The sequence below is a fragment of the Brassica oleracea genome, chromosome C2, assembly GCF_000695525.1.
Source record: "Brassica oleracea var. oleracea cultivar TO1000 chromosome C2, BOL, whole genome shotgun sequence".
Lineage (NCBI taxonomy): Eukaryota > Viridiplantae > Streptophyta > Magnoliopsida > Brassicales > Brassicaceae > Brassica > Brassica oleracea.
This window is the reverse complement of record NC_027749.1, coordinates 52,186,727-52,198,884: the sequence shown is the minus strand read 5'-3', so window position 1 is coordinate 52,198,884 and position 12,158 is coordinate 52,186,727. Positions and strand designations below refer to the sequence as shown.

Below are 12,158 nucleotides of genomic sequence, written 5' to 3'. Positions count from 1 at the left end.
AGAAATCCTCAATTCAATTTGGACATAAGATTGAAGAATCTAGTCGACAGGAATTGAGAGATATTTTGGGGATTTAGAATTTAGGTGAAATGAGATCTTACTTGGGGTTGCCGGAAAGCCTTGGAGGATCTAAGGTACTAGTGTTTAGCTTTGTACAAGATCGTTTGAATAATAGGGCTAATGGATGGACTTTTAAGTTTTTCACTAAAGAAGGTAAGGAGGTGATCATCAAATTGGTGGTTACGGTTTTACCAAATCATGTGATGTCTTGTTATCGGCTACCAAAGGCTACAGTAAAGAAGTTGATGAGTGTCGTAGCTCAGTTTTTGTGGAGTCCAGGAAGAACCACAAAAGGCATGCATTGGAAATCATAGGATAAAGTATGTGCAGATAAAGATCATGGTGGATTAGGCTTCAAGGATCTTACTGATTTTAATACGGCTATGCTTGGGAAGCAATTGTGGCATTTGATAGAGAAACCAAACACTTTTTTTTTCTCGAGTTTTCAAATGACGGTACTACATAAATGCTTCACCCCTTGAACCAATTCGTTCATATTCCCCGTCATATGGCTGGAGGAGTATCATATCTGCTTGATCTCTGGTTAGCAAATGACTAATTAAAAGGGTAGGAACAGGTTCATCTATTTCAGTGTGGAATGACCCATGGATCTCAACCACTCGCCCGAGACCAGCAAACAAAAAATTTCAAAACAGTTACCCGGATATCACAGTGGATTCTCTCATTAATTCGGAATCCCGAACATGGAACTTACAGGCAATTCAGGCTTTGTTGGATCCCCAGGATGTCAAAATTATTGAAAGTATTTCACTGAGTAGAAATCAGCTGGAAGATAGAGATGGATGGCATTTCACTAGCAATAGAAAATACACGGTAAAATCAGGGTACCAGGTAGAACGAGTCTACCCTAATAAGGAAAAACCTCTAGAATTTTATGGACCCGCTGTGGATATATTGAAAGTTTTTTGTTGGAAGGTGCGATGCCCTCCGAAGATAATGCATTTCTTATGTCAACTCCTCTCAGGGTGTATAGTTGTACTGAAAAATCTAAAAGCAAGAGGAATACAAGGAGATATATGTTGTACAAGATGTGGAGCTCCAGAGGAATCAATAAATCATGTGTTCCTTGAATGTCCTCCAACACGTCAGGTGTGGACGCTTTCAAAGATACCATAGAATCCTCATCTTTTTCCTCTCAGTTATATTTTCGCAAATATGAATCATCTTTTTTGGAGAGTTACCCCAAAAATGGATGATCACCAATTTGCATGAATATTATGGTATATTTGGAAAAGTCGGAACAACAAAGTATTTAGTAATTTGGATATTGATCCAAGAGATACGCTTAAATTAGCAGAACTAGAATCAACACTTTGGGCGGAGGCAGAAGTAGTAAGGGACCAAAGAGTTGCACATCAAGTGCAGGACATGACAGAATCATCAATTCCAGGAAGATGGTGTTTTATAGATGGTTCCTGGAAAGATAAAGAACAATTTTCAGAACAAGGCTGGTACAACACTTTAGCAGGTTTTGATAGATTGTTAGGGGCAAGGAATGTAAGGGCAAGCCTTTCACCTCTTCATTCGGAAGTGGAAGCGCTAATCTGGACAATGAAATGTATGAGGAATTTAAGGTAATTTCATGTCATATTTGCGACAGATTGTTCTCAATTGGTAAAGATGGTTTCAGAACCAGAAGAATGGCCAGCGTTTGACAGTTATCTGGAAGACATTAAGCTTTTGAAAAGATGTTTCTTAAACTAAGAGACCATTCATGTACCTCGGACGGAGAATCAAAATGCGGATAGCTTAGCACGTTGTGTTAGAAAACAGCCATCTTTCGTTGTTCACATGGATGCAGAGTTACCGGTTTAGTTTACATAGTCAGTATGAGCCTGTAGATGTTTGATGTCAAAAAAAATGAATAGAGCTGCATAAATTATTCATAAATTTTGATTCGATTCGTTATCCGTTTTGATTCGAACCAAAAAATCTGGATATTAGTTACTCTATGAAGCAAATCAAATACTAAAATGCAATATCCGTAAAAAAAACAAATCACAAATATCAATATTTATAGGAACGGATATCCAATTTGATCTGTTATATGCATATATATATATATATATACATATATATAAAGAATTATATATAAGTTATATATTATAGTTTATATAAATTTTACAGTATTTTTGTTTTTAAATAATTTCATTTTAAGAATTTTATTTTTCATGTATTATTTTGAAAAAAAACATGTAATTTAATATTAATTAACATCATCTTTATATATTTATTAACCATCTTTATATATTTTTTACATACACATACATGTGCACATTGACGTGAGCACCTTAGAACTAAGTATTTACCACAACTGAAATATCTAATTTTTTTGGAAGTTAAAATATTTTTTTTCTTAATGCTTCTTTCACTATCGACCAAATTATAGTAAAATGATTTGTCTTAATAATTTTCTTTTCTTTTCCTTTTTAACTATTATCCATTTAGAAACTATAATATGAAACCATTGGTTCGACATCACGAGTATTTAAGATTCATAAAATGAAAATAAACAAATAATAGTAATATTTTATTATCACAGGAAAAAAATAAAAAAAATCAAACATTTTAACCAAACAAACCAAATAAATACTTATTTAAAATGATAGCTATATTTTAGCAGATTAAAAACAAAAAAACAACTTAAAACTGAACCAATATCCAAATTAAACAGATTAATGTTTTTTTATTAAAAATAACGAAATTAATAATCACATTCCGCGCAATTCTGCGTAATAAGTGGATTATTAGCTAGTACAGTATCATTACACACACTGACCCACATACATGTGAACACAATTTCGCATGTATATTCCTAAGTCAACCATTCAAAGTGGTCTTTTAAATTGTCTTCAAGGCGAAATTTCCTGGCGACACTGTTAATTGTTTTGTTTACCACAACAATAATTGCTCTTTATTGTGTTCAAAGGTAAAGAAAAATAATGAATTAACCGAGAAAAATATATACAGAGATACATGTGGTGTGGCATTTTATGAATCTCGGTGGCGACTCAAAATATCTAAGAGCATCTACGATGGTGTTACCATCATTAGAGTCTTTAGCATTATTAAACTATTTTTTTTTTATTTTTTTTGTTTGAATAGTTAAGGACTCTAATCAAAATTGTATGTCCAATGGTGTTTTCCAATTTGGAGTTCTTAGGAATTAAAAAATATTAAATTTTAAAACATGTGAAATTAAATTTTTTATTTATTACATGATTAAATATAAAGATACAATAAAATATAAAGATAAAATTTTAAATTTTAAAATTTTGGTGAATATTAAATAGATTTAACTCCATTAAATTTTTTATTTATTACATGATTAAATATAAAGATACATGATTAAATATAAAAGTAAAATTTAAATTTTAAAATATGTGAAATTAAAATTTCCACCGACCCAATAGCACGATGCCACGTCTCTAAGGACCAAATCCTTATAATCCTTAATTAAGGACCAATTCTTAGCTAACTTAAGTTTTATAATATTATTGTATTCATATTAACCTAGGATTTTGTGCTAAAGATTCGTGATAAACCTCCGTTGCGGATGCTCTAAGGTTGATTTGGAGTCTTGCTTATGGTGGTTGAGGCTCTGGGGTGTTTCTTTAGCAACCACCAGGTTGTGGTTTTGGATTTTAGGTTTCATCTAAATCGCCGATTTGGTTTTTTTTTTCTTTTTGGTCTTTACTCTGATGTTTCAGACTTGTAACTACACATGTTTGGTTTTGTAACGTGTGTTTGAATAATAATATTTCAGATGACAAAAAGAATCATGTGGTGTGGCTTTGTATTTATACGTAACGCATCAAAGTTGATGATAGGATGGAGAAACAGTTTTTTTTTAATCACCATAAAGTTTGTGGAATGATGATATGATTGAACACTTGAATATACATTGATATAATGAACATATGTATATATGTTTACAAATGAAATTGAAATATAAACGAAAAATAACTATAAACGAGTATATGATTTTTTTAAACTGATTATTTCATTCCACTTCCTATAAACGAGTATATGATCATTTGACTATATGGATTTATCAAACACATATATAGAAGTACTAATTCAAATGTTATCAGACGAACAACAAATTACAATTAACCGTATGGAATTAATTCCCCAAAATTGCAAAAAAAAACAAAAATCAGTAAAGAAAACAAATTATATAGTTGCTATTAATCCAAGAAGAACAAGTCCAACGACAATGAATCTTCCGAACACAAAGTTGATGCTGAAGTCGTCACTTCCACTTACGATCTGGATAGGGAACAAGCAACTTCCCACAGTTGCATTGTCCTTAGTAATCCTAGCAGTTCCTTTGAAATCACAAGCCTTAACGTCTTGACCCTGGATCTGATAATACATGTTAAATGCGTATGATATGTTTTGGATTCTGTCTAGCTTACTACATCTTGAATCACCCTTCATCGCAGTGCAGTCACCGTGGTAACATGCATACTCTAGGTCCGGAGCAACCTTATCTAGATTGATCGTGTCTTTGTTCACTATGCACCATTGTTTATCTAAGTATTCCACACCTTTCGCTGCCACGGGTACGATCTTGCGTCCTTTTCCAGTGAAATCTAGCATAAATTTAGGTGTTCCATCGTATCTGGTGGACAAATATTAGAAACAACTAGAAATGTCAATGACTGATGTTTTGTTTTACCCAATTATGCTTATATGTGCATATATAGTATGTAACCAAGGAGAATAAAAGACGAACATTATGAGTCGTAATAAGTTAGTAGTTATTACGTAAAAATAATGGTAATGATAATAATGTGAGGTGAATAATAAAACATCGAAAAGTGAAATAATAGAACCAAAAAAGACATCAAAATACTAAAAAATCTTTATGCAAAATGTATAAACGCTAAGAATTGGTTTTAATAACGCATGCACAGTATTATACTATTAGTATCTGACAAATCCAGTTCAGGAGAGCAAAACTTTGAAACTTGATATAAATAGCTCTTACCACATCTATACGTAAATCCTAAAAAGTTAAAAACAATAAGAAGGTGACTTGTCGTTCAAGAAAACTAGTTTTAGTGTGTTAGATATAAAGAGAAACGTATTTATATTACCTAAAGATTCCCCAATGTCTCTCGAATGGTCCAGGCATAATACTCTTCATGTCCTCGTCGAGGAAACCAAAGAGATAAACTTCTAATCTCTCAGGCCTCAATGGAGTCCCTTCCTCTTTTGCAAGTCTTTTCATAAGACCTGCATAGAATTTCTCTGCTAGCTTTGGCGTCGCATGTTTATGACCATCCGTTGGCCATCCAATCTGTAAAAGATAACCAAATTCAATAAACGATTTCAATATCTGTGATATTCATACATATTTAGTGTTCTAAAAATTGGTCTTTTAGATGACATAAAAATCTAAATGCCTAGCCGACAAATTGACTATGAACGAACCCATTTTTCTAAAATCTCGTATAAAGCGTCTAATCACTGTCTAACGTTTACTTGCTTATCAAGTTACCTCCCCAATGATAATCTTCATATCTTTAATCCCGGCTTTCTTCAACGAGTAAACAAGCGTATCGTAATTCGCATCAAACACGTTATCGTAGTTCTTACCTTTATCAGGAATTGACTCACCTTTACCGTCGAAAAAAGCAAATTCAACGGGAAAATGTTCGTTTAGGTAAAGACTAAGAAAAGGGTAAATGTTGACCGTGAAAGGTAAATCATTATCGTGGAAGAAGTTGACAATGTCGAGCATCGTTTTCTTTACATCGCTTCGAAAATCTCCTTCTGATGGCTTATCATTAGCTGATTGGTAAACTTCAGCGTTCTGTGGGATCGTGGCTTTCATTTTATCAGTATGTCCAGCTTCTTTTAACGCCTTGTGAATGTTCTTTAATGCTGGAAACGTTGTCTCCAAGAACGATCCGTTGTATGCTGACAAAAACGGCTCATTCCCCACGGCCACGTACCTATATAAATAGCAATCATATAATGGACTTGAGTCAATCCACTTCTCGCCTAATTGAATGTTTGATTATGATCATTAAAGTTTAATTTGTAGGGTTACTTGATGTTGACGCCACCCTTACGCATGTAAGCCGTGACATTTTCTTTCACCCAATCTTTAGCATTTTCGTAATCTTCGGCAAGACTTTCAAGAAGGTTATTAGGGATTCCGACCATAACCTCCATGCCCGTACCGGCCAAAGTATTCATCGTCCATGAATGAGCGTCAAAAAGCTTCACTTTATTGATCTTGTTGTCTTTAAGCATCCTAACAACAATATCAGGATTCAGTGGATGCGATGCAATATTGCCCCAGTTCACACCGAAGCCTCTGACCAAGCTAGCCAGGGTCAAAGTGGTCATTATAACTGTTCCGACATTAACGAGCATCACTGCTCTTCCGGCCATATTGAGAAAGTGGTGATGAGTGAGATTAGGTCTGTTTGATCTAGCTCGAAGATGTGTTTTTTTTTTCTGTTTGATTGATTATTGTGTTTTCTAATAGTCGGGGAATTTCTTTTTCGTGTCTTTGGGTGGTCGTTTGTAATGTTGTAATAAGAGTGTTTTTAGGTTGCTAGTGAGGAATTTTAGCTTCACATAAGTTTCTATTTTTAGGAAGAGCCACGAGTGAATATAGATGTCTTTTGCCGGACACTTGTAATCAGTTAATTATTTTGTTTTTGGTTAAGAGAATATGTCGCTGTATAAAATTGGTCGAACTTTATTAAAAAAAGAAAGAAAAAAAAATTGGTCGTTTTTTTTAAAAAAGATTAAATCCTTTTGATGTCAAAAAGGAATAAATCCTCTCTTAAATTAGCATTATTTAACATGGATGTTGGTCGCAAAATATATTTTTATTACGGTGGTACATCGATATGTAAAATTGAATCTAGCATCATGTTTATCTATATCTACATATTTAAAACAAAAGGTTAGCTCTTTGTTTATTGTGAATCCTAGGAATGTTAAACCAAAATGTTAGTTCAATGAGTGAGCACTAGCTAAAGAAGTCAGACAACGAGACATTTTATTTTTCCACATAAGTTAGACAGGTTCGGATGGGGGCGTGTCCATAAGCATCGTTACTATTAAAGGGATAAACATGAAGATTTCCTATTCCTAATATATATATATATGATTTAGACTTATCTCTATTGTACCTTTACCTAGCTAACTTAGGATATATACTCATTACATTAGATCAATAAACACACGCTTTCATGACATATTTCATGGTATCAGAGCTACAAGATTCTGACCTAAAAATTTTCTAAACACATATTTTTCTGTTGTACTACTACAAGTTACAACGATGGGTGATATTCTACCTCTTGCGGCATCATCAGCTCTTACAGCTTCTTCGCCTTACTACTTACACCCATCTGATAATCCAGGGTCTCTAATTACATCTGTCCTGCTCAGCAGCGACAACTACTCAGAGTGGTCAACAGAACTTCAAAATTCTTTACAAGCTAAGCAGAATAGATGTCATCATACCAAAACCAGATACGGACCCGGATCTTTCTCGCTGGTTGTTCATAACATATTTCAACTAATTCAATGATTGTTCATAACATATTTCAACTATCGAACATAACTTGACTTGATTGTTCATAACATATTTCAACTATCGAACATAACTTGACTTGATAGAGTGGGTTGTTGACAAAAAAACTATAATGCTAAAATCTAAACTCGTTATTAAACTTTCATCTCTTAGCATTCACCATGCAGAATGAGGTACTTGAAGGTTCTTTCCTTTGAATCAGTCTCATGTTTCTTGATTATGTTACATAATTGCTATTCGGATTTGATTATCCTCCCATGGATCTGCTCATGAGATTCCAATCATTTATTCTTCTAGCTTCGACAAGTCCAAAGATCTTGAATTTGATCTTAAAGTTACATGTATTTGCTTTTACAAAACCTTACCCATGCAAGAGTATCAACAACACCAATTCGTTCTACCAAACGTATAATACTTTAACAGCTTATTTTCCTCCAAGTCACATATATAACACAACACTATATATGATTGTAAATAAGAGAAAGTTCTGAAACAACCAAATGGTCTCTCAAGTTTTGCTCGAAGAACCCTCGAGGAATTCAACTTGTGAGGCTGAGTCCGGTAACACAATCCAAGCTTTACAGGCCAGAGGTTACCTTACTGAAATCCTGTTTCATTTGGCAACAACTAAAAAAATCCCATTGTGAAGTCTCAGTTGTTCTAGTATTGTCTTATGTAATACACAAACAATTGCTTAATTAATCTCTGATAGGCATTGGAGAAAATTGAAATTGATCCGTAACATATATGGATAGGTAAAATTTTCGATAGTGATTTTGGTCGATATGATTCATTTCATGTCTTGTCTAAGCTATCAAGACATAAATGTAGACTTGTTAACGGTGATGAAAGAGAGACAAAGACTGATTATACCAAATGGGACCAAACCTTCCATGTGCTCTCATGGTCCCTATCTCAGTTCAACATGTCTGTATAACACATTGCTTTGATGTCGATCTCCGTGAAACTACGTGTTTCTATGTAAAACCGATAAGTGTTTGAAAAACTTCGGAGATAGATAAAACCAAAAATTAGAGAAACACACACTTCTTTCTTTGGTCATGACTTTCTTCTCTGTACTAACAAAACATTCATCAGTAGGTGTTGTCTAGAGATTGTCACTGGTTCTTGGTACATGACATTGTGGCAAGTTTCTGGACTTTTCCATAAAAGAAAAAAAAAGTTTCCCGATCTTTTCAAACGTAAAAGTCTAATCAACCCATCTACCTAATCATATGAAACTGGCAATAATAAAATTATAAAGTCTTGGAAACAATGTCACAGAGAATTTCTTAAAATTAGGTCCACAAATAATAATATCAGGTCATTTATCCATTTATTTCATGGGATAGAACTCAAAACGAGTCATAATATCAAATAAAGTTCAAACTTTTTAAGTCCATATATTGCATTGATCAAATCGGATCACAATACTATTATACTAGAATTGTCAATTTTTCTTCAACTAACTTTAGAAAAAACGAAGTATCATATTCATTCACGTGGAATTATATGTCAATAATTTTTTTAGAAAAAATAGAATGATATGTTTCAAAATAAATGGAAAATGAAAGTAGGCCAACTCTTGTCGGAAATTTTAGCTTTTGTAGTTGAAGAAAATAAATTGTGATAACGAATGGTTTACTGGGAAACACCTCAAACACATGACTCTACAAACTTTACGTCCTTTTTGCTATATTTACACACTCTATCTAACATGTCCCCGACCCCCACACTCCAATCCACATCCCTAATGTGGTCCAATTTATTTTAATTTTAATCGAAATGATAGAATCAGGTAAATCTCACGTTATCAACGAGAATCCCATTCATGATCTGGCTAAACTAGTATTTATGCCTTGTATTGTCTATGAATTTCAAATCCTGTAAAACTGATGTATATTACATGCATGATAGATAATAAACAAGATGGCCTTCATAAAATTTTATCATCAAATATAACATGTTAGATTTCTAGCTAACCCTCTTGATGTCAGATTACCAATATCTCTCTTCGTCCATGCGTTGACTAAACATATGTGTTTGTATGTATAAACAATATTGGATGTAAATTTCATTTGTTTTGAATGTTCTGATAAATCGCGTTCCTTAAAAGGACCACAATTTTTCAATATCTCCATTTGATCAAAGGACCACTCGGTCCTAGCTAGCATATCCTCGAATTTTATCTCACTGTTATAATTTAGTACTAAAATATGGTTAAGACTTTTTTCTTTTTGACCAAGAATATGGTTATAGACTTTGGATGGTTTATATCAACTTATTACACGTACCTATCTAGTATAAGTATAACTAAACTGTTGATTTCCCTCTTACTCATTATAACCTCTTGCTATAATTTCTCTTAGTCTTGTAAATGAAAACAACATTAGAGAGAATTTAAAGAGAAAGAAAAAAGTTTAACAATCAACAGTAAAGTCACTTGAATAATTTGATAATTTAAATAATTTGATAGTTCAAACGTTTTAAAGCAAAAAAAAAGTTTAACAATCAACCGTGAAGTCATTTTAAATATATAATTATGTTTTTTTTCTGAAAAAAAGGTAATATAAAATTATGTTAGGGGGAAGACACATAAATATCGACGTCATGTCCTTAGACCCATATGTCTCAATAACTTCCAAAACGTTCTTAAATTCTGATATAATATATGGGACCATAAGCTCATCACAGAATCTTTCATCTTGTATATATAAACACAAAAAGGTTCAATAAAAGACATATAGCCAGAGAGAAATAAACTAAGTCACTTCTAAAATGGCAGTTAGGGTTTATTACAAGCCACTCCTCCTGGCACTTCTTCTCATCATCTTAATTTATTCTCCTGCTCAAGGTAAATTTATAGCTAATACACACACAGATGCATATCAGGAGTTTATAATATTTATATGAAGTAGCTGCCTTCAAGATTTTATACACAAACTCGAATGAATTTTTTCTAATAATAATATGTATTTCCAAAAAAATGTTTATAATATTGATTTTTTCTTTTGCTTTTTAGCACGAAACACAGGAGAAATCGTGAGGAATAGAAAGCTATTGGCTGTGGAGAAGGAGCAGGAGACTCAGAACTCAAGGCAAGACGGAGGAAGTGATGGTTATGGATTGGTGGATATGGATTATAATAGTGCGAACAAGAAAAGACCGATACACAACCGCTAATTAATAAACACGTGATGAATTTATCAATTTCTTGTGAGATATCCCAAGATTCTATGATATCCCGAGATTGATATAATATATTCAACAGAAATTACTATCAAGTATTGGGAACTAAAATATTTTATGAATAAAAATTATAAAATATTAATAATCGAGTTTGTATACATGTAGTTTAGTATAATCGAGTTTATATAAACATAAAAATACAAACAATTCTATATAATAATCATAGTTTGTGTGTGTTATATCATGGGTTTCGGTTTGTGAATGAATGTCAATGAATATACTTCTTTTATATTGAACTAATCAATGGAGATACATATTTTGTGTATATACTATATATACTCTTAATATCTTATGTTAAGTTTAATGATACATTGTCTATATAATTACATGTGTTGATAATTGAATCGATCGTCGTTTATAATACTATAAACTCAAATATTTCTGATAATAATATAAACATATTATATATTTTTGTTATATTTTCAATACACACAACAACAAACAACATGTTATCATCATCTCAACGGTGATCATGTCCATTGTGTGAGAAGTCTTTGGTCTGACTGATTGTTTGGACAAAATTAATATTACATGTTGTGGTTTTAGGCATAGAGGATTACGGACTTTGATCTCGAATTTTATGGTATTCAAAAAAGGATAATATAACAAACAACAAACAAAAAAATACTAATATAAACAACTTTCTAATGAATAAGCCTTGTATGAAAATAATATCAGAGATCTAGAGAATACTCGTCCATCAATGCACATATAAACGTGTTAGAATTCACGAGACTCACTTTATATCCCAAATTCGATGATTCTAGTGATCATCAATACTTTTTTCACATGACAAACTGAGATGCAAAACGCAATAAATTCATGGGACATGTGTTATGTATGAAATAGACATCATTCGAAAACGAAAAAAAGTAAATCAACAAACTCATGTGGAACAACCTAGTAGGCTATAACCAAAAATACATATTATCTCGGCCCATTAAATAAACGTTTATCTCAGCCCATTACGTAAACGTAATATCGGCCCATTAAATAAACCTATTATCTCGAAATCTTTTTCTTAGTTTTTTCTTTTGAAAAAAAAAAAATTAAACCCGGTCTATAAAAGACACGTACCTAACCTCACCCGGTGCAGTCCAAGTATGGACTCTCTCCCGTCTATTCAAATGGACCGTAAACAATAGGCTCATATCCGTGTGGCCACATGTAGAGCTAATAATTTTGCACTAGAGGGAAATCGATCCCTGATCTAGACCACGGGACAATTCTTCTTCTAGTAAAAAAAAAAAAAAAAAAA

General features: G+C 32.6%; 2 protein-coding genes across 2 annotated transcripts; one reads left to right on the top strand and one right to left on the bottom strand.

Moving 5' to 3' along the window:
• Window positions 1–4,095: 4,095 nt before the first annotated feature.
• On the bottom strand, window positions 4,096–6,588 carry LOC106326096 (glucan endo-1,3-beta-glucosidase 8-like). Its single transcript, XM_013764123.1, has 4 exons — window positions 6,146–6,588; window positions 5,591–6,047; window positions 5,187–5,389; window positions 4,096–4,708 (listed from the first exon to the last, which is right to left on the bottom strand). The coding sequence occupies exons 1-4, from the start codon at window positions 6,490–6,492 to the stop codon at window positions 4,258–4,260; spliced, it is 1,458 nt and encodes a 485-aa protein (XP_013619577.1). The 5' UTR covers window positions 6,493–6,588; the 3' UTR covers window positions 4,096–4,257.
• A 3,791-nt stretch (window positions 6,589–10,379) lies between these two features.
• LOC106325150 (root meristem growth factor 9-like) lies at window positions 10,380–11,140 on the top strand. Its single transcript, XM_013763172.1, has 2 exons — window positions 10,380–10,505; window positions 10,674–11,140. Exons 1-2 carry the CDS (start codon window positions 10,430–10,432, stop codon window positions 10,832–10,834), a joined length of 237 nt encoding a protein of 78 aa, XP_013618626.1. The 5' UTR covers window positions 10,380–10,429; the 3' UTR covers window positions 10,835–11,140.
• Window positions 11,141–12,158: the final 1,018 nt, after the last annotated feature.